The sequence below is a fragment of the Acomys russatus genome, chromosome 4 (genome assembly GCF_903995435.1).
Source record: "Acomys russatus chromosome 4, mAcoRus1.1, whole genome shotgun sequence".
Classification (NCBI taxonomy): Eukaryota; Metazoa; Chordata; class Mammalia; order Rodentia; family Muridae; genus Acomys; species Acomys russatus.
The window spans coordinates 24,381,845-24,408,950 of record NC_067140.1 but is presented as its reverse complement, the minus strand read 5'-3'; the positions used below and the strand labels follow the sequence as shown (position 1 = coordinate 24,408,950).

The 27,106-nt window shown below is 51.5% G+C and overlaps 1 protein-coding gene across 2 annotated transcripts in view; it reads right to left on the bottom strand.

The window, feature by feature from the left end:
* Positions 1–27,106, bottom strand: part of Phactr3 (phosphatase and actin regulator 3) — a 212,673-nt gene that overhangs the window by 176,101 nt on the left and 9,466 nt on the right. Inside the window, exon 1 of one of the 2 annotated variants that reach the window (XM_051143925.1) lies at positions 13,536–14,012. The exons of the other annotated variant lie outside the window; for it this stretch is intronic. Coding sequence (XP_050999882.1) covers positions 13,536–13,650 — 115 coding nt within the window. The 5' untranslated portion in view covers positions 13,651–14,012. Of the gene's footprint in view, positions 1–13,535; positions 14,013–27,106 lie in introns of those variants that run through there. 2 annotated transcript variants of the gene reach the window in all.

Genomic DNA, 27,106 nt, shown 5'->3' with positions numbered 1-27,106 from the left:
GGTCATGCCGAGGCACAGAGAGAAGGGTCCCCTCAAGGAAACAATTGAATGCCCGGTGGCATTTGGAGGGAAGCCTGCAGTGGGAGAAAGGTCTGCAAGAACTGAAAGGCCTCTGAGTGCAGTGTGGGCCTCTGCTTGTAGCCACTGAGGTGGCTGAGATGGTGGGGTGGAGGAGGCAAGACAAAAGCGAAACCAGGCATTGGGACACAGCATGAGATACAAGGGGGTTCTCTTCTGTCTTTACACTATTTCTATAAAACTAAAACCATCTAAGAGTTAAATGACGCTTAACAAAAGAAAACACAAAACAAACAAAGCCCCACTAATCAGGATGAGTTAGAGGCTCCCAAGGCAGCTACGATGCCCAGGACATGGGTTCCCAGATGGGACCAGTGAGTGGGATCTGGACACTAAAGGGCAGAGCTGTACCCAGGTTATTGGGCAGGGATTCCTGGAGAGCCCTCAGGGACCAGGTGACATGAGCCACGGCTAGCCCCTGATGTGGGGATTGACATACAGTTCCCAGTGCAGGGTCAAACCAGGGGGTCAGTTGTGTCTCAGTTTACCACCTGTCCCTGGGATATCCAAGATATGTAAGCCTGCATGCAGCCAGGTGGGGGAACTTAAAACTCTCCTCGGCCCCTCACACCACCTTCATAAATTCCAAACTCTGGCACCCTACCCTCCTCATAGAATGGCAGACCGTGAGACTAAACAAGAAAGAACAAACCCAGAAAGTGAGAGAGACTATCCGCAGGCACAGAACCAACGTGAAGGAGTGCGCTGGGCACATCGGCAGCAGCAAAGGGTAAAATAGCAGGAGATGGTTGTAAACAGAAGTTACTGAGTGTGTGGAGCACAGCAATGCCATCCTGAGTCACAGTTATAGACTAGACACCTGGGCTTGAGGTCCTGGCTTCTCTCTCCCCACCACACTGTGCACCCCCCCTTCTACACTCTCCAACTTGATGTTCCAGTTGCTTGGACTCCCTAAACCCCCTCCCTGCACAGGGCTTTTGTAAGTGGTCTTCTCTTGGCCCAACTTGTTTCTCTTTCTCTCTCCTCTTACAGCCTCCCTTGTGCTCTTGTTCAAGTGATCTCCCCAATCCCAGAACCTTCTCCAGCTTGCAGAGCATGCTGACCCCTGCTGACCCCCACTGACCTCTGCTGGCCCCTTGCTGGCCCTGTGCTTCCTTGTCTGCCAGAAAGGCAGCCCTCCCCCAGCTTGATGGTACAGCCAGGCACCTGTGCCAAGCCCACCCAAGCCGACCCCCACTAGACTACTCACTGCATGAAGGTGGGGCTATGGGCTTTCTCACTGCACATGCCCCGTGCCTGCAGCATTCTGGGTACTGTAATTGGTTCACAGTGTGCTGGGAGGGAGGGAGAAAGACAGGGACCACACCTGCAGTGAGCCAGGCAGTATTTGCCTCTCTCTCCCTCCCAGACTCTCAATGCTGAAAAGAGCTACAGAGTCCTATCTCGAGGAAGAAGCGCTAGCACCTCAAATGTCACCCAGGAGATGTTAGCAGAGCTCATAGATGCTGAGGGAAACAAGCCCTCTTCCTCCTGTCAGAGGGTCACTGGGTGAGATGAGGCCGCCCAGCCCAAGCCCATAACAGGGAGAGCATCAGAGAGGGGAAGACAAACGGTCAGAAGAAAGTGCACATATCCCCGCAGGACAGCAACTGCTATGTGTGTGCCACCCTGCTGGAATAAACTGGGATACGCTCACCTTTTAAAGCCACACAGAGACTAATTGTCTAGAAATGCACAGGCCTGTTTTAGCAATGCATGTGAGTGTCGAGCCCTGCTCTGAGCACCGCTGCCAGTTTTGCTAGCACCAGGAATTTCCAACGGGGTAACACCGTTTGACCTCAAGTCACTATGAGGTTGGTGGCTTAACCTTTCAAATTGTCTTTTCCTACACTCCCCACCCCACCCCACCCCCTTTGGTTTTTCTTTGTCACCTGTGAACAGGGATAAGAAGGGACCACCAGACAAATGCCCCTGCATATTCAGTGAGGGCACAGACGATTGAGCAAGGACAAGGTAGTTGCAAGGCTGAGGACAGAGCTTAGAGCACCACAAACCCTTAAAGGATGTCAGAATGTGCCAGAAAATAGGAGAGACTCAGGAAAACATTATAGGCAATCAAATCAGAATAATCCACACCACTCGGAATAATTATCCAAGGGGCCAGACTGCTCACATTAGCTTCGCAAGGTTGGCAAAGAGGACACTGGGCCCTCCCACCCACCAGAGAGCGTTCCAGGCCAGCCAACTGACGCACAGGGCAGCATGCTTACATGGCCCTGTGATGTGTCAGTAAACATCCCCAACCATTCCCCTCCCCCTTAGAGACTGAGGAAAGAAAGCAGAAATTCACCCCCAAAGTTTCAAGTACCTATGAAAACAGATCAGGTGTTGTAAGGACTCCAGGAAAGTGGGCCAGCACGGAGTGCAAGAGACCCTGCGCGCACACTCCTTCCAGAACCCGGCACCAACCTCAGAACCCAAGGGACTCGCAGTTAATGAGGCCAGTTTCAGCCTAGAGCCCCAGCTGTCCTGTGAATCATCTTCTGACCTTGGTGTTCTGGTTTTCCTAGGAAATGCCGTGAAGGAGGGGGTCCCCTGTGCACCCACACTGCTCTAGGCTGTGCAAAGTAGAGCTGAAAATTCCTTGCAGGTGGCTTAGGTTTTCTTTGGCAGCACTGAGCCATCCCAGCATCCAGGAGAGACTGGGGCATCTGGAAGCTTTGGGTATGCAGTAGGTGACAGCTTTCCTCTGTCACCCAGCAAGGTACACAGAAGACACTGCAGGCATGCTGGGGGAGCTCTCCTTAGAGACAAGAGAGGATTACAGATGACCCATGGGGGCTGGCCTACTCCTTGGTTCCAGGCAACAAACTGCCCTTCTATGTTGACTCTACTGTAAGCAACCCTCACCGTGCACGTGGGGAAACCAAGACCCAGAGATGACAGATGGCCCCAACAAAGTCACACTGTGACCACAGGGGCCTGATAGGAAAACCCAAACATTCTGACCCCAGAATCCTGCTATGTCCTTTAGGACCTGGTCAGCTGACCACCTGACATCAAGATGTTCCTAATCAGAGATGGCAAAAAGGCCCGAGATGAACCTGATTCCAAAAGGCACAATGGGGCCCTGCTAGCAGCACTAACCAGACCTAACAGCATGTCCCTGTGACCATCAAAGGAGTACTGGCCTGTGCCACTCCTGTGGCCTGTGCCAACTCCAGTAGAATCTGCAGGAGCAAATGCTGTAGCTGACCCTGAGAGGCCCTGTGTGTTCGTTTATGTCAACCCTACCCAAGGCAGACATAGCTGGCCTACGCCACAGACCTGAGATGTGTAAGAGAGACACGGAGAACAGCCGCAGCTGAGCTCACATAGATCACCCATCCAGCTGGCTTGCAGACACCCCAGGATTGGAAGTGTGCTGCTGCAGGCCCACTGGGGTACTAGGGTACATCTGCAAGCCTGTAACACTGCAGAGGATGGCCAGAAACAACACCAAAAAGGGCAGGCTAGAGTGTCTACCATCACCACATACATAGCTCATCGTTTTGCCTATGAATACTCCAGACAGACAGAGAAGCTCAGGGCTGGGCATCCTTCTTCATATCACCCCTCCCCCACTCTCCAGGCACATTGCAGTGTGTAAACATCAGCGGATAGAGAAATGACTATCAAAGGACCCATGTGATAGCTGATGACAAAATCCGCACCATGCCGGTGCCTCATCACCTGGATGCCCCAGGCAAGACCTTCAGAATCCTTCTGTATTCCAATTATCTGACACTAGGGTATTGGCAATACTTTAACACTATCTTCTTTTTTCATTAAAATATATCTGATGTTAACATTACCCAGTCCTCCCAGGGTATCTATGGGGACTGATCTAGAACCACAATCCATCGGTGTCTACGTCGCTGACATCAAAAGGTGTTGGCCTGTCCTAGGGCCCATCTGTCTTCCTGACTACTTTGAGTTACCTCTAGATGACGTATGGGGCCAAATACACTGGAGGCACTATGTTAGTTGTTGCTGGGAGAATACTGACAACTTTAAAAGTTTGTGAAAGGGTCAAAAAAGATGGCTTAGCAGATGAGGACCCAAGCCTGACCACCTAAATTGGCTCTCCATGTCCCCAAAGGTGGAAGAGAGCCAACACCGAGTTTCCCTCTGACCGCCACACATGTGCACACACACAAAGACACAGACACAGACACACACACGCACACATGCACTCACGCACGCACACATATGCACATCACATTGATGAAGATCCGAGTTCAGATCCACCCACAAAACTTAGCTGTCTGAGCACAGCCATATGCCTGCAGTCCAGCAAGCAATCTGTAAGTGCTTGGCTCAGTGAGTGACCCCCCTGCTCAAAAACATAGAGAGAGAAGCATTTCAGAAAGACAGCCCATGTTGACCTCTGGCCCCTCAATACACAAACATACATAACACACACCCCAAAAACAATCTATAAAAGCTGGGGACATCACTGTCTGTGCAGTGCTTGCCAGACATGCATGAGGCCCTGGGTTCTACCCCAATGGTAGGAAAGGAAAGGTTACACATGGTCACTATGGTGACTTGGATCTGATACTTTTGAGCCATGTTGGTTGAACCCACAGGTACAGAAGCTACAGATTCAGTTCTGAGTCCTCTCCACAGAGAAATATATCCCGTCCAGACGGGAAGCATAAGAGAATAATAAAGGCCACAGGCAGTGCAGGCAGAGCCTCAGAGCAGTCCTGAGGCTGCAAGCACACCACAGAAAAACCAAGGGAAGATCAGCAGCTCATGTAACCATCAGCACCACCTGAGTTGGGGCTCCTGTCCAAAGAATAGCCAGAAGATATTACTGGCCTCTCTTGTGACTTTAATCCTCAGGATGCTTTTTATCTGCATGTGGATACAAATGTTCAAGAAAGAACACAAAGAAAAAGGAAAAAGAAATAATAATAATAATAATAATAATAATAATAATAATAATAATAATAATAATAATAATAAATAGCACTAACAGCAATGTGGTGCATTAGTAAAAGTAGTGGGACAGGCAAGTGTTTGGATAATTTGTAAACAGTGCTCTGTTCAGAACACTTGCATAATAATGCAATAGTATATTTATCAAGTGGCACACACTCAGCTCCTACCCTCTCCTCATTGCTCAGTAGAGTCATTATACACCTGCCACTTAACGACTGTCAGCGTCAACTGATGTGCCTGTTAGGTGTGGAGTTGCCAAGCTACATATCCAAACAGTATGTGTTAGCAAACAGGAACATGAGCCAAAGCGACAGGAGCCGGGACCTTCCACAACTCTGCACAGGGGAGACCGAGTCTCCGCCATCAACTATCTTGACTCTTGGTAAGTAGAAAGCTCATCCCGGTGGCCATTCTAGTTAAATGGAGTGGGAAATGGAAAAGGCAGGCACCCTTGTTCTCAAAGGACTGCAGCTGGTGTACTCTGTGCAGCCACCTCCATCTGATGGAGCTGGCTGCCCGGGGAGGCACAGCAACTGGAAGATGGCATCGTATGTAAAGCGCTTGCCTTGCAATCACAAGGACCTGAGTTCTATCCCCAGAACCAGACAAGGTGGTGCACACTTGTAACCCCCGCCCTGGGGGTGGGGAGACAGGAGGATCCCTGGTGCTTATTGGCCAACCAGACTACTATTGAGCACCGGGTCACTTAAGACCTTATTTCTTAAAAGCCAAACCAAAACATGGTGGATGCTATCCTGAGGAAGGATATCTGAAGTTGACCTCTGACTTACACATTCACACAGGAGAGAGAGAGACAGACAGACAGACAGACACTGATATTCAATGGGACAGGCCGGGTAAGGCAGGGTCGATGGGGAATCAAGCTCACGGATTCAGACCCTTGACACAATTGCTTTAAGCCTTTAACAAAGGATCACATTCTAAGGAATGGCTGCATTGCCTTTTCAATGTGCACACATCTGCACAAGCTAATGGGCTTCAGTGACCTCGGGAACATAATCTTATGAGACCACGGCCATGTATGTAAGAGACCACTGCTTGCAGTTGCCACATAGTGGCATGTGGCCACAGATGGGTTAGCCCCTGGCTCTTCGAGGGACAATGGGAGGAAGTGTGATTGTCCCTTGTACAGCAAGAAATGACAACAAGCTCATTTTCCTTCAGCTACCGGTCACTCAGACTGGACTCTGCCAGAGAAGAGACAGTGGTCTCCTCTGTCTTCTTCCCAATGTGCATAATATCCAGACCTGGGTCATAATGTCAGGTCTAATCTTATTTCTTAGGAATAAAACAACATAAAACACAAGAATGGTGTCAGTCTCTCATGTGAGCCCCAAACCCTAGGCCAGTAACCAATAGAGTTTGGCTTGGTCACATGATGTGCTGATTTTGGTTTGATGTGGCAGGGACCATAGCTGAGTAGACACATGCCCCACAGTCAGTCCCAGTGACTATGTACCTGTTCCTCTGTTTCTATTTTTCTGTGCAGTGCTGAGAATCAAACCTAGGACCACGTAAGTGCTGAGAGAGTGCTCTAGCCCTGAGCCACACCCTTGGCCCTGCAGCTGCTCCTGTTAGGAGCACCACTATACTATTCTACTACCAAACTCAAAACAAAACAAACTACACTTCCCAGCATCCTTTTCATCATTCATGAGGGTCCGTTTAATGCACTTTCTGGCCTAGTTGTTGTACAAGAATGGATATCACTGGCAGGGCTCCAAAAAAGCCAAGTCACGGCCAGCATTTGACACCTTATGCCTTTCGCTGACCCCTCCATCCGCCCAGAAAGTGCATTGATGTCTGAAGGTGAAGGAGTTATGTTGTAATCAGGACACAGTAGGAATGTCACAGAGCCATTCTCCTGCCCAGGGGCCTCAGGGAAGCCCCCAATCTAATTTATTTAAACCACCATGGTAAGGCAAGCCCTAACTGGTTAATTTGCTAATATTAAAAATCACATCTGTAGAAACCTGGACTACAAAGACAGCTTCTGAGACAGGCTGTCTACCAGGCATCCTTCCTAACTCTGGAGCTCTATAGACACTGCAGTTGCAACACTAAATAAAATGAGATGTAGGGATTGGGATGAAAAACTTTTCGAAAATTAGGAATAATGGGTCTCAAAGTCTCTCACACACTTGGTTAGGTGCTAGCTGGCTTTATTTTTGTGGTATTTCCATCTCTACACCCAGGGGCAGGACGATCCATCCCAGGGTGTCCCAGCCTGCACACCCTCACCTGCTCCTGTGCTTAAGGCTTCAGTCCACCCTGATGTCTTCCTTGCATCTCCACAGCAGGCCCTCCCCTTGAAGGGGAGACAAGTTCATCACAACAAAACACCCACAAGGACATATCCAAACCCATTCACAGATGACTAGCACGCCAGCCCATAGCCATTAGGACAGAAAATAAGGAGGGCCCTGGCTGTGGGCTGGGATGCAGAAGAAAGCAAGTGTAGTTCCCACGGTGGGAAGCAGGGGCAGAGGAATGTCCCAGCAGGTGGCAAAGCCACTGAAGTAAATGTCTGGGGTTGGGGGGGGGGTGCTATCCATTTGTCACATGGCTTTGACAAATGGAGAACCAGAATCCAGAAAGGAATCTGGATCCTCCCCAATCATCTTGTCATCATTAACTGAGATAAGCCCTTGGCCGTGAGGTGCATTGTCCCCTGACTGAGCCAGGTACCAGGGGACGGGAACGGACTACGCACTGTCCATCTCAGGCTCCCTACCTTCCTCCTCACTGTTCACAGCTTCTCTGGGGAGAATGTTAATGACAGATGGGGATCATTCCAGGAAATAATGGGATGGAGGGGAGCCTCATAGCCATGTCTCCAAATGTTCTCCCTGCGGGTTAGCAGAATCCTCTCGTCCTTGTCCACACATCATACACTGTCTCTCAGTACTGAGGGTGGAGCCTGAGGCCTTAGGAATACCTGATAAGCATTCTACCATTAAGTTGTTTCTCTAGCCTTCTTTCTTTCTTTTTTTTTTTTAATTTATTTGTTTTTATTTTATGTGCATTGTATGTCTACAGGTGTCAGATTTTGGAGTTACAGACAGTTGTGAGCTGCCATGTGGGTGCTGGGAATTGAACCAGTTTTTTAATTTTAATTTTAAGACAAGGTCTAAATTGCCGGTGCTGCTTTGCCGGTCAGGCCAAAGGGCTAAGAACCCTCCAGCACGAGGGCCTAAGACCACTAAGATGTACTGGCCATCTTCCAACCAACTCTGGGAGTCCAGAGAGAAACTGTGTAGGCCCTTCCTTCCGGGCCAGAGCAGCACTGTTCAGGAAAGCTGTTCGCAGACTAGAAAACTCTAGACCCTCAGTTCCCATCATGGAGACCATAGTGCCACATGGCCACCATTTGAAAAGTGACTGACACATGTGAGGAAATGCAATTGTCGTTGTAACTCACTATCTTTCATTTGGATTCAAGATGGCACGCTGTGGCTACAGTGATGGTCAGACCACAGGATGTCCATCAAATGGATAGCGATCGAAGAAGACAGGGCTCTGTGGTCAAGAAGGCACTAGACAGAAAGGGAGCCACGCTCTGAGGTATTGGCATCCAATGTGCCTATACTAGCCTGCACTGTTCCCGGCCATTGGCTTCTGTGTGGGAGGCAGGAAACGGGAATTCCAGAAGTGTCCAATCACATTCTGTGTGGACACACCACACCTCCACAATCAGCCGAAAACACTGCAAGTTTTTAAACTCTGTTTTTGTAAAGCATGTAGTTTTTATTTTTAATAACCCTAAAGAAACTGACAAGGTAATTACTGCGTAGTTCTAGTGCTAATTAAAACATGTAGATGCTCTGCAAGGGGCCAGAGGGAGATTCCCAGAACTCAGGACTCCAGTGGAGGAGAACACTCGAGGAAAGCTAATAGAAAGAGCCAAGATCCAGGCAGGCAGTACTGCTCTACGACCCTCGCTACCCGCAGCCAGAGGACCCACACTGAGGCTGGAGATGAAGGAGCTCCTACAACCAACTGGCACTTCACAAGATTTGCTCCTCTGCAGAGTAAATGAGAGAAAAGGGGAGACAAAAGTCAACACTGATGCTGTCCCAGGGGTGGGAAGGGAGACTAGGCCCAGACAGGGAGGACACAGAGCAAGTGAAGAGTTTCAGGAGGCCAGAGGCAGCTGGACACAGAGCTGTGGGAGAAGAAGGCGTCAAGACCCACCGTCCTATGACGCAAGTGTGATAAGGAGAGCAAGATGGCCAGCTGGGGCTTCTGCCGAGCTGTAGGAGGAACGGGCTCCTGAGGAAGCAAGCGCCCTGTCTCGGGGTCTGCAGGGGCGTGTCACTACGTCAGTCTGCAGCTCTGGAGGAGACTGACTTCGAATGCATCCCATCTTCTTTGAGCCACAAGGCAAAAGGTGACCAATCCTTGAGGAAAGCAACTGCCTGTATGCTCCTCCCGGTGCATTCCCAAATCACATCAGTTGATAAAGGATAAAGGTCAGGGGTCGCTCAGTACCCTGTAATGCCTGCTGCGTGGAGATCTTAACCGTCAGCGACAAGATCACTGAGCTCAGGAGACACGCGTCAGAGGTTCTGGCCTCGCCAAGACACAATCTGGATGGGAGTCCATCTAAGGCCCTGTGGAATCTCTTCAAAAGGCACTAAATGTGGCTGCTGGCTGGTCTGTGGCCCTGATATCTGGAGGCCAAGGAGATGAAGTGTGAGAGGAGGAAGGCAAGGCAGAAAATGGGAAAACCCAAGCACATCAGGAAGAGGAAAAATTCCAGACGGGAGAAAGCCAGGGAGGGAAACGCCAAGGCAAGACAGGGCAGGGGGTAGCCAGGAATCTGACAGCCCAAGGACAGAAAGCCAAATCCCTGGGTGGGGGCTCTGAGCTCCTTGGGAGGAGAGAAGCTTGTGGGAACACTCCATGGCTTGTTACAGGTTTCACTCTGGAAGAAGCCCTTACCGCGCTTTCGGTGCAGAGTGCAATTTACAAAGAGAACCCTGCAAAGTGCAGATGGAGCCACAGCTGGAGCGGGAGGACCAACTTAGGAAAATGACTTCCGCCCTACAGCCAGGTCTGTGCCGTAGATGGGGGGGTGCTAAGAAACTCTGTATACAAGGAAGCCACAAAGACTCGCTCATCGCAACCGAGGAACCGTGAGTTTTCACAAGACTCCGTTTGTCACCCTTTGTGCTAAGGAAAACGCATTCATGACCTGGGGACCTGGGGTGCTGGTAAAGATTTGGGGCACTGGGTATTGTCACAGTTTGTGCAAGCAGCTCCCGTAAGGAGTGTAAATTGATATACAGAGCGAGAGGTGCAGCATCATTAAGGCAACAGATGTGGACTCCTGTGGGCCAGACATTCCACGAGCTGGCATCCGCCTGACATGTGAGCACAAGTCAGTCCGTGCTCAGGCTATCACCACTGTGTTGCTCACAGTGGGTAGACACTGGACACAGCACATAGTTAAACTACAAGGCTCACTCCTTAGACTGTCACTGCACGACTGCCCAAAGGCAGGCGGCTACCGGAAAGTGCCGTCTTCCGGGTTCAGCAGCTGTCATCTCCATCCCATATACTGAGATTATGTGCAAAAGGCCCCTGAGTTCGGGCATGTTGACTGTGGGACCTCTTTTACAGAAGAAAGGTAAGAGGGCTGTTGAACCCCCACCTGAGATCACAACCTCGTCTTCCTTCATCTCCCTGCTATTCGCATGTAATTCTGCCCTAGATTCATGTGACCTTGTGGTCTTGGGCAATGCTAGATTACATGAGACCATAGAAGGCTGGTGAGGAACTCCCCTCACGCTACCAGGCCCGGCTTAGACTCTCAGGCAGTGTCACAGTTTTGAAGTCACCCACATTCCTGTAAGTAGCCACTCAACCGTGCTCTGTAAGGAAGCCCAAAAAACTCACGGGTCTCTTGACACTCGATTTTGATAAGATTGCATGTGAGTTTGTCATCAGTCCTCTTTCTCTCTAAGAGGAGAGAGACTAGATGCTCTCCCGAAGGCAAGACTTCTCTCAACAGAGACAGGCACCGTGGTATGGCAAGCCACACGGCCAAAGTAATGAATCATACACTCGAGACTTCCCCGCATGGCACACGCCCCAGTGGCTGCGTCCACCCACGTGGACTCATAACAGGGAGGGAAGACGGAAGGAAGATCAGAGCAGGGACACTAGAGGACGACGTCCACGGAGAGAAAGAGGCACCGAACCACCCTTGAGTTTTATGTTCCCAGGCATATGTTTGAGTTTTAACCAAGAGAATGTTGTTGAATTAAAAATGCCTTGGAGGGTAAAAGCAATTTAGGACTACTGTTTTATAAAAACAGGACTGTAGGTGGAAGGAGGCCGTTCTGCGTGCTTGAACTGGGCCGTTGTGCAGCTAGTAGCTGGGTCCACCAGTGAACGCAGCAGCTAGAGAGGACCCTCATGGAGGGTCAGATGAGGGGCTGTGGTAGGAACTGACAGGAGCCTCAGACTCTGGGAGCCCCAAGTCTTGTGATAGTACCAGGCTGGATGGACAGCAGGCCCTATTGAGACACTTAAAACACAACTCTAAATGGCAACGCCCCGGACAATCAGGCAGCACATCGTCATTCATCTAGTCCCCCACCAACAGGAGTATGCAAGCTCCTTCCACACCCATCCTTCCTGTTTCAGGCTTGTGGGTGTCTCCCACCCTAAAGAGTCCAACTCTTTGGCCAGAGCTCCAGTGTGGTACACAATCCACAGATGCTCAGTGCCGTCAACGGTCCTACCATTCATGGACTGTAGGCACATTTTAGACTTTTCACTCCCCATAGCTTCTCACTTGGTTCCGTTTTGACCATTCTAACCCCTCGGCTGCTCTGGCACATGTCCCCTTCTGTAGTTTAACTTCATGCCGGGCACCGGAGACCTCCTCTCCTCCTCTTCTTGAACAGGCAGCAACCCACCTGTCAAACCCGCCCCTGCCACCCACGGACGCATCAGCTCGCAGACAGCCAAAAAGCTAAATCCTTCATAATACCCACTTCAAGTTTGTCTCTTTTTACAGCCAGGGAGACAAAGGGAGTGGGAAAGATTATCTGGTAAGGGGCCATTCGTCCTGCACAGCATCTCTGAGAGCTAGGAAAGCCACCCACCACGGACATTTCAGGTGACGAAGGGAAACTTACAGTGACTTAAGGGTTTGCTTACTGTGGTCTGCCCTGGAAACGCCACAGAAATCAACTTGCCCTCCTAGACGGGCAGAGTCGGGGACTCCCTCTCCTGGCTCTTTAAGTGAGCAAGTGACAGTCCTAACAAAGACATCTTAACAAGACTTGGGTTGGTACATGGTTTAAAATGTCCATACCAGCTCCTAGTACCCACGGAGCTACTTTTTTTTTTAAAGGGGGGAGGAGGATTCTGCGCAGTTCCCATAGCTCCTGTAGAATCCCTCCCCACAAAGGCAATTTTCCCAGCCCCTGGGATTATCTCAACCTTAATGCCACCATTTAACACCATTAATTCGCCATTCAGGGGTCTTTGCATTTAGAGAGAGGTCTACAATGGAAGACAAGGCAAGGTGCTATCAAACAGCAACTAGGAGGGATTGCACCCCCTGAAGACACAGAACTGAGCCCCTCCACTTGACACCACACACCAGCTTTGATTCTTTTTTTTTTTTTTTTTTTAAGATCCATTTCAGAAGCTCTGACTTCTCCCCCAGAAGTGAAAATTGCCTTCTGGTGGAGAAAGGTTTTAATGATCACTTTGCTTCCTGCGTCTCCATGGTGACAGGGCGCACACAGCCCACCCCCTCCTGCTTCATTAGGCCTTTCTTGGTCCCAGGAAAGTCATCAATCAAGCTGCCTGGACACCTCTGTGACCTGTTTATCACCTGCACAATCCACGTTGCCTTGAGTGTGGAGAGGTGGACAAGCCCACAGAGTGGAAAGAAAGCCAGCTCTGCAGGGAGCACACCCTTCATTTCCACCACAGCGGCTCTGTCCAGCACACATGTCCTAGGAGGTGGGCGCGCCCAGGTGCGCAAGGCCTGGCTGGAGTCCTGGTAGCCAGTGACAGACAGCCCTGGGCGCGGTGACCGCAGGAGTGCAGTGCCGGCGTGACCCTTCCGTGGGGACCACGAGACCATAGGAGGGCCTGGACAGAGGGCAGAGTAGGCACCAATCCTGGGCGGACGTGACCCGTGGACCCTTCCCCTGGTCAGTGAGCTGCCTCCCAGGGCATCCCCTATTGAGTGGGCAATGCCCAGCAGCCCGTGAATAGGGCACACTGCAGAGCACACAGCTCTGCCATCAAAGCCCTTCCTCTCCGGACAAAGGGCTCCGAGGCACCCCAGCCCTGCATGATGGGGGCAGGAACCACGGGCCCTGGTGGTGCCTGAGTCCTGGCCGCCGCCCCTTCCCCCCCAGTGAAGGTGGGGGAGCTGTGGCTTGTGGGGACGAGGTCCCCATGCCACCTGCCTCGTGTCTCCCCCACCCCGCCCGGCCGCCCCCGCCCGATACCTGGGTTTTCCCCGGCGTCCGTGGAGGTGGCCGAGGAGTCGCTGAGGAAGCTGGGGTCACTCTGCGAGCGGCCCCGCGACACAAGGCAGCCGCTGCCGTCCTCGGATGCGGCCATGGGAAAGGCGACGTAGGGGCAAGTTGAAGGGAGATGTGGAATCAGAGCATCCTAGGCAGCCAAGGTCACCGCCGAAGGGGCTGGAGGGGGCATCTTGTTTTAAAAGGAAAAGCAAAAGGGACCAGGAAAGGGAAGGAACGGAGGAGGACGCCGGGCTGGCTTCAGGGTGGGGAGACAAAAGCCGTGCAGGCTGCAGCCGGGCGCATCCTGGCGTGCGCGGCCTCGCTTTGTTATTTATTCGTATTTATTCCCATTCTTCAGTTTATATTCCAGGGGGAAAAAAAAAGTTGAACCAGGAAATAAAAACTTTTTCTTGTCAGTGTTTGTGGCGTGCTTGGGGCTGGGGGAGATGTCCAGGAATGTCTGGGGTGCTCCCTCCCCCCACCCCACCCCCCACCCCCCTGGAAAAAAAAAAGGGAAAAAGGAGAATCTTTGCTCTTGCAATTGCTTTAATCTGAAAGCTGTTCTTGGGAGCATCTGTTGGAAAACATTAGGATTCTCCCATCATGCCACGCGAGGAGCATGACGTCACGGAGCTGAGAGTGAGAATGAGTGGTGATGGGGAGGGTTCTCAAATACCTGGACTGCCTGGGGGACACAGGGGCTGGATCTTGGGTTATGATCCGCCCACCACAATACCGGGTGCTCTAGGACAGAAGGCACCCACGTGCCCTCCTCCTTCCGACCCCACCCTCTACTCCCCACCCCCACCCCGCCCACAGGAGAGGAGGAGCCCTGAGGCGAGGGCGGTGCCTCCCTTGAAGGCACTCTGCAGGCAGATCCAGACAGCTCCTGGCAGCTGGTGGTCTTCCCCACCTTCACCTATGCACCTTGGAAAGAAATCAGTACCAAATGTACATCCAAGGCCCGTGGGGTACCCCTCTCTTCCCCTGTACCCATTCCTGGAGTCCTCTGCCCATGGAGAGGGCATAGGTGCTTTCCAGGAAGTTTCCATTAAACACCTTTAAGGACCCAGGACAAGAACGACACTACAGAGGTTCCCCTTTTCCTTCCTCTTCCCTAAGGTGCTAATGAGCATTCTCACTTCTCTGGGAGGTGCTTGGAAGCAAGCTGGCAACTCCTCTCCCCTGTAGTGGGAAAAACTAGGAAAGGAAGTCCAGTGAAGGGTAAGAGTAGGGTCAGGGACCACACTGTGCCACTTAGCTGGGTTGGAGAATGATGAGGTGACATTACCCTTGAGGTAGGTGATGACTCAGGTTCCAAAATAAAAAGTTTAAGCATTCAACACAGCTTAGCAAATCCACCCCTGCTGGCTGCTGGGCACACATCAGGCAGAAGAGCCTTGACCCTCAGAGTAGGTCATCATCAGACCCTGGCTGGACCAGGCGCTGTGAGGATGTGGATTCCTGGACGATGAGCGCATCCCTGTCCAAGGAGCTCCATCTTCCATAGCCCAGGGGCGGGTGTGAAAGTAACACTCCCCTCCGTAAATTCCTTGGACACAGTGGACTGGAAGCCCCGTCAAGACTGAGCAGAGACCACGCTTCATGATGGTCCCTCAATGATAAATGTCACATGATGGCTCCTACCTATAATACCCACACTCCAAAGGCTGAGAGGGAGGAATTGCATGAATCTGGAGCCCCCCTGGGCTACACAGTGAAATCCTGTCTCCAAACAGAACAGTGAAATGCAAGGACCCGCTCGTGTGTGCCAGTGCCTGTGAGAGAAGCCAGCTGTGAAATGCTAGGTCTCCTCAAACCCCACTGAAAAGAAGCCTCTGTAAAATAAGAGCAAAGCTTTGGGGGAGGGGGACAGATAAGGGGGCAGAACAAGGGTTATCGCCAAATGGGTGTGTGGTTTCTCAGAGGTAACCCTAGACACTCAGGAGGCTCTAAAACTGACCTGTGGAGACGGTTTCCAGACTCTGTATAAGCACTGAAAATCCACGGAACTCTATACGTTACTTGGGTGAACCTTGTAGCGTGCCAGTTATTTTAGTAAAGTTTCATTTTTCTTTTAAGATGTGCATAGAGGTGTCAGGCTGAACTTGAATCTGAAGAAAGCCTGGGTGTCCCCTCTCACTTACTGAGGCTCTCACCTGGCAGCCTACCTGGCCCCACTCAGAATCTAATGGATGCCCATTAAGTGAACACCAATGGTATCCTGGGTTAGAAAAACTAAAGCTGTTTCCCCCAACTCAAGGTAGCCCTGAAGGTCAATGGTGTTATCCCAGGCAGCTGAAAACAGTTACACACACACACAGAGGGGGGGTGGAGAGAAGGGGGACAGAGAGAGAGGAAGAAGAAGAAGAAGAAGAAGAAGAAGAAGAAGAAGAAGAAGAAGAAGAAGAAGAAGAAGAAGAAGAAGAAGAAGAAGAAGAAGAAGAAAGAAGAAGAAGAAGAAGAAGAAGAAGAAGAAGAAGAAGAAGAAAAGAGAGGAGAGAAGAAGAAAGAGCTCACAGGAGAACCAGTTCCCTCCCACATTGTCCAAGTCGGCTGAATTCTTACAGAAAGTGCATCTACCCTTCCGTCAAAGATTTCTTGAGCATCTACTTTGTGCCCAAACCTGTGATTTCCCAGAAAAGTAAACTGAACAAACAAGACCTGACCTTGGTTTGGTGGTGCCTCATGAATGACTCAGAAGCAAGCAAGCAATGAGGTCAAGGGGTCTCCTTGGAGGAGAGGTGGGCATGGTGAGAAGAAGTGATGCTCAGAGAACAAAAGCATGAGAAAGCCTGCCAATCAAGACCAAGGAAGGTGTTCCCAGGCAAAGGGAAGATTTGGGGCAAAGATCATGAGACAGATGGCTCAGAGCTCTGCATCCCTGCAGAAAGGCAGGGCCCAGCCCAGTGTTCTATGTCTTCTTGGAGTTTGTCTTTTGTTCCAAGGATAAGGCAAGGCGGCGGGCAGCAGAGGTGTGTCTCCAAGGGATCTTTTGGCTGCTGTTCAGGAGGCACTGGTTGGGTGGGAAGGGGGCATGGAGGCAGATGAGGAGGCTGCCAAACTTACAGGCTGGAGGAGTCAGAGGCAGTGGGCAGGGTAGCTGGAGATAAACGAGATGTGGGTGAGAGAGACGCCAGATTGGATATTCTTGGCGGTGAACCCTACTGGTGAGGGGCATGAAGGGAACCGTCACATCTAATAGTCTAATAGTGACAGTAGATGGGGAAGGGCAGAGAAGCGTGGGACAGACAGCCCAGTAGGGAGGTGTTTGCTCTTCAGGCTACATGGCGGGAAGGCACAAAGTGCAGCAAGACTGGCGTGTTCTGCTCCAACATGCTTGAGGCTGGGCGACCCTTTTCAGGGCTTGGGTTCCTGCATCCATAGAGGGAACACCCACCCTCTCTGCTGGCCCCTGGAACAACTCAAGGTCCAGTTTGAGTGCTGACCTTGTGTTGGCTCACACGATTTGCTCTGCCCTGACATCTTCTGCAGACCCTTTCCCCTCTGAGAGCATACACGGCCATGCAGTGAGCGAGGAGGGAGTGGAAAAAACTCCGAGTGAATGACATTCTGAGTGAATGTGTACTGTTGACGTGGCCACAGCAAAGACCCCAGAGCCACAAATCCATAGAGGAATGGCAAAGCCTTCCCCCTGGGGTGAGGCTCAGAAGTGTGGAAACCCTTCCTCTGGTCCAAGTGTGGCTGTTGACAGTGTGTGCAGAAAAGGTCCATCGTAACTTTCTCCATTCACCCCATGCCTGGAGGCTGCTCCCTTACAGGGCCTGCTCCTACCAAGAGTAGCTAAACCCACCTCCTTGATTGAGCTGCACACTGTAAATCCTGCCTCCTCCTCCGGCTATAACCCTGTCTCTATGTTCAACTGCATATAAAATTCACGTTGAGCATTCAGGATGCCGCGGTTTCTTTATCAAAGAGCCCAGATCACCTGATCCCAGCCATCTGTCTGTCTGTCTGTCTGTCTGTCTGTCTTTGTCTTTTCTTCATTTCCTCTCTGCCTCAGTTAGGTCCGCCCCTGGTGTCATCGTGGATGCTGCAGAGAGCTATGGCCACTCACAGGCCAGCCACCAGGCAGGCACGCAGATGGTCACTTGTGTGTCTCCTTCACACAAGTTCTCATCAGTTCCTTGCTTCCAGGAACTAAGTATCTTGAAAATCCTAGAGAAATGATGGTCCAAGCCACCCCTCAGGGTGGGGATTTCTGTCAAGATTGCTTGACTGCAGGTACCTGGCATGCAGCTAGCATCCATAGACAAAAAAAGAAATACATATTGGGGTACTGGTTACACAAGCTCTGACCTGGAAGTCAGGGCTCCTGTTCCATGTGACCTAAAAGGCCACCCCAATTAGAGTACCACTTAGTCCAAAGAATAGCACACATGCTCCCAGGACCTCAGCCATTTCTTTTCATCCTTAATATGGAAATACAGAACAAGCAGAATTCAGATACTTATAAAGAACTTCTCAAACCATATCTTTGTTTGGATCTCACGGACCAGCTAGAGAGACACACACACAAAGGATAAAATGCCTAGAACCTGGAAAGCCTCTTTAGCTGTCAGCAGGATGAGCGAGCAGCCAGCTCTGCCCTCTGCTGGCTTCCAAGAGAAACTGCACCTAACGCTTTGCCAGACACAGCTTTGACCTACCTGTAGCTCTCAGCCTTTGTCTCATAAGACTGCCCAAGGTGATGTCCAGAACAAAGCCCTCAAGCTGAGGAAATGGTTCAGCGGGTTCCATCTTGGGAACAGGAAGTTCTGGTCCACAGCTCCACACATGTTGGCCAATCGGCAATACCAGCATAAATGAGGAAGAGACAGGATCTCCCTAGCAAGCTAGCTAGACAAGTCAAGTCAGAGAGCTCTGGGTTCAAGTGATAATAACCCTGGCTTGAGACAGAGGTGACACCAAATGTCAACATCAGGCCTCCACCTCACAGACTCCCCCTCATCTCACAGACACACACACACACACACACACACACACACACACACACACACATGACAACACACATGTATGCCCATATATATCCTCCCAGAGCCAAGAGATGGAGAGTGGCTTGCTGGGTAAGAGCACTGGCTGCAGAGCTAAGCATGATGCGTCAAGCTTTTAGTCCCAGCACTTGGGAGGTAGAGGCTGGCAGATCTCTGAGTCGAGGCTAGCCTGGTCTACAGTGGGAAAAGAAGGAGGAGAAAATAAATGAAATGAATTGCAGAAGGAGGAGGAGGAGGAGATGAAGAAGAAGAGGAAGAAGAAGAACAACACAACAATAATGGCTGCAAAATGACTCATACACATAACATGAAAATTAACAATTACGTGTGGTTTAAAGCCTCCATCACTGAGAGACAGTGCACACCTGTAATCCCAGCACTCAGGAAGTTGAGGCAGGAGGATTGTAAATTCCAGGTAAGCCTGAACTTTACCTGCATGAGCACTTCATAGTGAGTTTCATGCCAGACTGGGCTATAAAGGGAGATTCTGTAAAAATAAATAAATAAATAAATAAATAAAAAACCTCTCTGACCCTGGTATGTGGCTGACAGAAGGGGACTACTCCCCTCACTAGCACTGTGACCTGTTGGTGAGCCGTTGGTGACTCATGGGCACCCTCCTGTGCATTCAGTGAGGTGCCACACCGGCCTTTGCTGTCCCTGACCTATGTAGTTGGCAGAGACAGAGGCAGCTGTGACAAGAGTAATAAAAGGAGACTAACAAGCACAGTGAGAAAGAAGATGCCAACAGCACAGATGGAAAGCACCCGAGCCACCGCCACTCGTGTGTTTGTGTCACAGGCCACACGACCATTCTTCGCACAGTCCTCACACAGCTGTGAACCTGCTGGGGATCTTCTGTCAATCACAGCTAGCCCCGCAGTGAGCAGCCAACAAAAGGAGAGGACCAGGCACAAGGGACGAGCGGAGGGAGCGCTGTGAAGAACACGCACCATCTATTATTACCTGTGCCCCTCGTTACCTCCTGGTCCCTGCCCTTAACAGTCTGCAGGGCCTGAGGCAGCAGCCCTATGAGCTCCGTGACACAGCAGGATGAACAGTCTACAGCTGAGGAAGGACCCTAGATATCTTGTAAATGGAATGAGTGTCCTGTCGCCGAAAAGCCTGGAAGCACGTGGTCTCACCGGTTGGTCACTTAGCTCTTGTGGCATGCTGATAGCGACCAAGGTTTACAGTTAGTAGCGTCGTCGATGCCACAGCTCACAAAAGCCACAGGACTCTGACAGTCCCCTCGTGCAAAGAGGGAAATCAAGGATCCTAGCAACACGCGCTTGCTCCAGGCCATGACTGGAGCCCGAATCCTGGCTCTAGCACTGGACTTCTTAACACATCCTGACACAGACGGGTCCAGGTTTCTCAGATTCTCTGAACGCCTCGGACTTGATGGTGAGAAAGAAAGGAAAGGGGAAAAGGGAGGGTGAAGTGGCAGGAAAACGGTGGCAGCTCTTATGCAAAGGTGTGTCACCTTCTTGTGTGGCTGGCTGGAAGCAATCCTGGGAGTGGGAACAGCTATGGTTTTCTAAACAGCAGAGCTGAGGTTTGGTGAGAACTTGCGGCTTACTGAAGGTGCCACATCTCAAGGGGGATCACAGGAACCGCTTGCTTCCCACTGCCAGCCCATTCCTGGTACTGGATCACTTCACCGTATTCTCAGTCGTATCTCTGGCTCACGGTACACACATTCACTCAACAAACAGCTACCAAACACCAGCTCTGCACCAGGCCCTCTCCCGCTGGCTGCTACTGACAAAATGCCTAACAAAAGTAACAACATGAGGGAGGGACAGGGGGAGGGACGGAGAGAGGGAGGGAGGGAAAGAGGGAAGGAGGGAGGGAAGAAGGGTGTAACTGGCTCACAGTTCAAGGGTCCACTCCACCCTGGTGGAAAGACAGGCTGGCAGGAGCCTGAGGCGGCAGTCACACCACAGCTGTAGCCAGGGAGATGAGTGGCCCCTGCTCAGCCCCTGCTTCTTCTTTATAGCTTAGCTCAGGACCGGACAGTACTCCCTTAGACAGGTGCTCCCACCTCAGTCCAGTGCAGAAGCCCATTCCTGGGCACACACACAGCAGCTTGCCTCCTAGGTGACTCTTGATGGTGAGGATTAGTTCTCATAGGAAGGGTGCTGCCTCCTGGAGTTTTGTCAGCTCAACACAAAGCTGGCAAAGAGGGAACCACAGTTGAGGAAATGCCTCTATCAGATTGGCCTGCGGGCCATTTCCTTCATTGATGGCTGCTGGAGAAGGGCCTAGCCCACTGTGGTTAGTCCCACCCCTGGCCAGGCAGTCCTGGGTATCTAAGAATGAAAACTGGACAAGCCATGGGGAGCAAGCCACGGGGAGCAAGCCACGGGGAGCAAGCCACGGGGGGCAAGCCAGTGAGCAGCCCTCCTCCATGGCCTCTGCTTCGGTTCTACCACCAGGTTCCTGCCTTCACAACAGACTGTGAGCTGTAAGAAGAGGTAAACCCCAGCCAGGGAGAATATAGGCAGTAAGCTTCGAACCCCTACCAAGACCTAGCCGACGAACATGATACTCTCCACCGTTGAGTGGAGAGTGAGATCTGACTCTCACACGAACTCTGGTGCCCCTTTTCTGACCATGTCCCCCAGATGGGGAGACCTGGTGGCACTCAGAGGAAGGATAGCAAGTTACCAAGAAGAGACTTGATATTCTGAGAGCATATATAGGGGGAGGAGGTCTCCCTAGGTCACAGACATAGGGGAGGGGAGAAGGGGAGAAATGGGAGGGAGGGAAGAATGGGAGGAAACAGGGGAAGGGCTAACAATCGAGATGTAATATGAATAAATTAATAAAAAAAAATCTAAAAAAAAAAAAAAAAAAAAAAGAAGAGGTAAACCCTTCCCTCTCCAGTTGCTCTTAGTCACTAAGCAAACTAATTGAGGGGATGTTCCTAGGATGAAGCGTCATTCACTGCCTTCATGTGACCAGGATCCATGTAGTGCCTGCCACATGGCAGGCGCTGAGCAAAAAGATGCAGTGATGCCCCTCTTCTGCCACCCCAATCCCAACGGCGCCTCTGCCTCTCCACAGAGAGAGGGAGAGAGAGAGAGAAACTGTGTTCCCCAAAGGTAGCCACACTGGTTGTGAGATGGATCAGACACCGTTGGACTAGTGAGTATCAGGGCTTCGATGTAAAATGTACCCCACGGCCTCATTTATTTAAATAAGTGGCCCACATTTGAAGGCCATGGAACCCTCTGGACATGGGACCTACCTGGATGATGTAAGGCCATGGGAGCAGAGCTACTTTCAGTCTAGCTCTTGCTTCCCGGTCTGTCCTGTCACGAGTTCCTGCCACCTCAGAGCCAGCCCCAACTGCCACACACTCCTACGTGGGGGAAAGTACTCCATTAACTGTGAGCAAAGGAAGGCCGTCTTCCCTGTCAAGTATTTGGGTCAGAGTGGTGAGAAAAGTAAGTGGGCATCATGGGACTGAACAAAGACGGAGTCCTGTCTCTTGCCACCTACAGGAAGATAAAAAACAGGTGGCATTGTTCTCTAAGGGCAGCAAGAGGCCAGGGGCTGGGGTGGGTCCTGTTGCCAAGAGTTCATATGTAAGGAGTGGGTACCACTGTCATCTGTAGACCTCAGCTCCCACTGGACCCTGAGCCTCCCTGATGCATGACTCAAGGTGGCAGTTGGGACGCGGGCACTAGAACTGTGTCAGGTTCAGAAGCAGAACTCGGAGGACAGAGAAACCTGGACGGTTCTAGAAGGTAAGTGGTATGTGAATAAGACTCTTCTAGAAGGTACCAGGGGACAGCCCCTCAGGACTCTTGATTCAGCATGGGAGGAAGAGTGCAGCCTTCAGAAGAAGCTGCAGGGGTCCAAGCATGAAGGGCTACAAAGGAGCCAGTTATGTCCCTGCTCTGGTCACGTGGGTGTATTCATTTCACAGCACTCTCGTCACTCACAGTTCATGTTTAAGTAACGGGCTTTGCCACCCACACACGTCCATCTCCTTTCTGTGTGAGCTTCAGTGTGATTGCCAGATGTATATGCTTGGGAGACCTGGAGCTCAGCCTACTGTTTACCACGACTCAGATTTACAGCCAGCCCTTCATGACTGGCATGTGTTCTACTCAGTCCCAGCTCACACAGCTTCAAGTAGGCCTGTAAATCACACACACACACACACACACACACACACACACACTCCACAATACTCAGTTTATAGGCGGTACTTTAAAGATACGTCATACGTTCTGTGGCCATAAAGATGAGAGTGCCAGGAGTGACTGTGTTTGCAATCATGCCTGCTCACCTGTCCTCTCCTACAGCACCCAGAGTTGCTGGCCTCAGCGCCTGCTGTGACTCTGCACGTGGGTGGGTGGCCCGTCATTTAGAGCTCCACCTAGGTGCATTTGCCAGCATCTGCTCTCACTATAGGAACAGCTCCCTGGGCGTTTGGCAGCCTTCAGGGGAATGGACCTGAGCACCAGCCTTCAGGTTGTCAGCAGAATGTCAGAGGTTAGTCCTGTGACTGAGGTGTGCTGAGCTCCACTCCCTTCAGATTCTGAGATGACAGAAAAGATCACGAGTGGCTCTGTCACCCAAGCACCGGGACCTAAAGACCACAGGGCCCCAGGCTCATGAGCTAACCTATTTGGATGTGATAGCTCTGCCCATCATTTATTTGTACCCGTGTCCACTTATTCAGGAAGTGTCCACAAGGAATGTGTCTAGCAGAGCAGGTGAAAATGAGAAGGTTCCGACAGTGTGATAGCCTAGCCTGGGGTGATAGCACACTAAGATGTGGGGGACTGTGGTATTGCCAGTGAAGGGCAGTAGCAGGATGGCTGGACCCTAAGAGCTCAAAAGACCTCAGGAACCTCCCATGGGGAGCTGCCCAAGATAATCTCCAGCAAGCACAGCACGGGATGCTCCCTTTCCCCCTTAAAGCACTCTCCAAGCTGCAGAGTGGCCAGGGGCAGCCAAAAGACAGGGCGGATGGACCAGAGATGAAAACAAGTATGACCATCTCTCCCTGTGCGGGCCCCTGAGCTGGATGGAAGTGTTCTCTGCTGTTGTGTGGCCCCTGTCCCTGGGGGGCTGTTTGCTTTAAGTGTCAGATCCTCTGGTCATGACATTGGCAGCCCTAACCCACTTGCACACAGTGTGAACAGAATTCTAAACCTCGCCCCACAGGATTCCCAGTCCCTAGGGTTTCTCGTCGCCATTAAACCAGCCACCCCTGTGATGGGTGGAATCAGGGTCATGGTCACATATAGTAGTCAGTTTGGATGGTCCCACAGGCTCGGTGTCATCACAGGGGCCCTCAAACAGCCAGGCAGAAGAGAGGGCTGAGGCTAAGATAGGAAGAGGGACTCAAGGGATGACAAGGATGTGGCTGGCTGCCACGACAGGCCTGAAGGGAGCATGACCTCAGAGTGTGTGGCCTTTGAAACTGGCCACAGCTAGAAGGGAAAAAAAGGCCTCTGCCTTGCCAAGATTAGCTGACTCGTGACAGCCACTAAGGGAGGCAGGTGGTGTCTCTCCCAGAACCTCCAAAGGAGGGGCACAGCTCAGCCTCACACCTTGTGTTCCTCACCTTGATCTCAGCATGAGGCCTAGAGGGAGCCAGCAGAGCCAGTTGGACTTGAGGCCACCGGGTGTGCACTGTAAATGGCTTGTGTCCCAGGCCAGCAGCTCTGCCGTCATTGGTTCTGTCTAAAATAGAAAGCTGTGTGCAGAAACCTCCTGTCCATTCTGCTAACACCTCCCAGAGAGGGAGAAGTGAAGCCGGTGTGGGGGGCTGAATAAAGTCACACAGGGACCCCAAAGGTCCTTTTCTCATTTTTAAAAAATATTTAGTTTTATTGTGTTTAACTAAGTGTAAGTGTATTGTGTGTAGAAGCCTGCGTGTCAGAGATGGAGTTGGAGATGAAGTTACAGGCAGCTGTGACCTGCCCAACAAGAGAGTGCTAGGAACTGAACTCTGGTCCTCTGCAAGAGGAACATATTCTGGTAAGCACTGGGCCTTCTCTCCAGCCCCGCCTCCCTGCTCCCTGCTCCCTGCTCCCTGCTCCCTGCTCCCTGCTCCCTGCTCCCTGCTCCCTGCTCCCTGCTCCTAGCACAGGTGATCTTGGGAAGAGGGCCTTAACTGTGTCTGATCTCAGTCTATGAGCCAAAGGGAATGAGCCCACCCATGGTATATGCACAGCTGCGAGTGTGCACACGCGCGTGCGCGCGCACACACACACACACACACACACACACACACACACACACACACAGCAACAGGAATTGGGGACTAGGCAGGATAACAAAATGGCTAAGAGTCCAGAGCCAGCCAAGGTAAACTGCCTACAGCGAGCCATCCAGTGCCTTTAACTCTCACCCCATGCCAGCTTGACAGTGATCAAGTAAGTCCCACCAAAGCAAAACACACACCCACTGGCATGAACATGGCTGCAGACAGAGCTGGCCCTCACTTGGCACAGGCTGGCTGGGTTATCACCGTCTCTACAGAACAGCTTCTCCGGACCCCAGCACCACGGTGATAGCCATGCAGGCTGGGTACCTCTCCACCTGTGCCCACAACACTCCAAGTTGGAAGTCACTTTGGTCTACAAATAGTGTCCTCTTTTCTTTATTTCTTTATGATCCTAATGTTTAAAATCTGGAGCTAATTTATCATGAGTTCTTGTGGAATACAGGAAACAGACAGCAAAGCCATTAAAATAAAAATAGAACTGGAAACACACAGCAAGCCTGGCCCGTAGCAGGCTCATTATCTGTGCTGGGAAGAATTAGTGTGGTGAAGAGAGTCGGTCATGCAAGAGAGAGAATGTTCGGTTAACACAGCTGTCTTGCACACTCAGAAGCAGAGAAATGCAGTCTTCAACTTATATCAAAAGCCTCATCTGGTGGAGAGGGCCTATTTTTAGTTCTCCCCTCTGGGTAAGCGGCTATGATCCTTCTGTCCAAACATGTAACGTGTGTTAGGCAGGCAGCAGACTGCCAACTCCACCCGGCAGGATCCTTCTGTGATGGTGGGAGGCAGAACCCAACAGACACTCACAACAGCATGGAGGAGGCTCCCCCTAAGGACAGGAGGAAGGTCCATCTAGTGTCTGGTACAAAGGCAAGCCTCAGCACTGGGGGAAACAAGCCAGGCATGGCGGTGTGTACATCTGTAAACCTCACTACTTCGGAGGCAGACACTGAAAGATCACCACAAACCCTGAGGTGGACCTGATCTACCCAGTAACTTCCAGACTAGCCAGGGCTACACAGTGAGACCTTGACTTAGAAAACAATTAACTGAAGAAATGGTCTAAATCCAAGCAGGCTGGACCCATCCATTTCCAGCTCTGTGAATACACGTGGTGTATGGTGATACAATGCTCTCAGAGGAAACCTGGGACCACCTCAAACAGAAGTGCCTCCTACCAGACTCCTGAGAAAGAGTGTGGCCCAGCTCCTGCAACTGGACAGGCATGGAGCTGCTGGAGACAGAGAGCTTTCTGCAGTCTTCTATGGGTGGTGCTTCACTAGGAGGCCTCAGGCTCCATGACAGCATGGGGGCAACCTGTAAACCACAGGATGATTCTGCGAGTGACTCTCTGCACCCACTGTCCCCTCACCTTGTCCTGTACACTCACACTTTGGAGGCCGTAGGCAACTGTTAAGGGGCCAGGCACTAGGCTCAGGCCATGCACTTGGATGTGAGCAAATCGCTACTGTGCTGAGCTTGCTCGGAGGAAAGCATGACAGTGAATGGAGTGGCCACTGTCCTGGGGGAAGGACAGGTGTCCCATGGCCACTCCAGGCACTGTGATCAACAACTGGAAGGATTCCGACTCAGGATGCTTCCAGATGTGCCCCAAGGCAACAGGATGAGAGGCCCCCCATCTACACAAGAGTGCTGGGGGTGGAGCTATGAGACCAGGATTCTGGTGTGAGGGTCTCTTGGTGGAACTACCCAGTGAGATCCCTCTGGTGGCACACATGCTGTGACCGCATGATGGTGAGTGTGCCCTAGGTTGCATGCCAGGCCTGGCTCAAAGCCAGACTCCAGGAGGGAAGCAGTTGTTACACAGAGGCCCTGCCACCAATGGGAGCAGGCAAGGGAAGGTGTCTCCCATCAGCATTGGGAATCTTTGACACACAACCCTGACTGAGGGACAAGCCAGCCAGTGGCCTAAGAAGGATTCTCACAGCTGCTGGATGAACTCCTCCCAGTTGCACAGGGTGTGGAGGCTGCAGAGAGCTGCCGAGGGGGTGCTGAGCATCAATACAGTCAGGAAAAGCTACACAGAGCCCATTGGGGTTTGTCCCAGAACAGTTCCCTTGTATGCTGAGTTCTCCAGCTTACAGGGAAGTGTCTGCAGCGCCCAGGGCTGAGACTATGGCAGAAGTGATGGACTGTGGTGTCCAAGGCTCAGCCATGATCTTGGGGACTTTGCTCTTCAAGTCCTGCAAGCCACCCTGCAGAAGGCTAGCCCCTAAGCCCTGAAAGCCACCCTGCAGAAGGCTAGCCCCCAAGCCCTG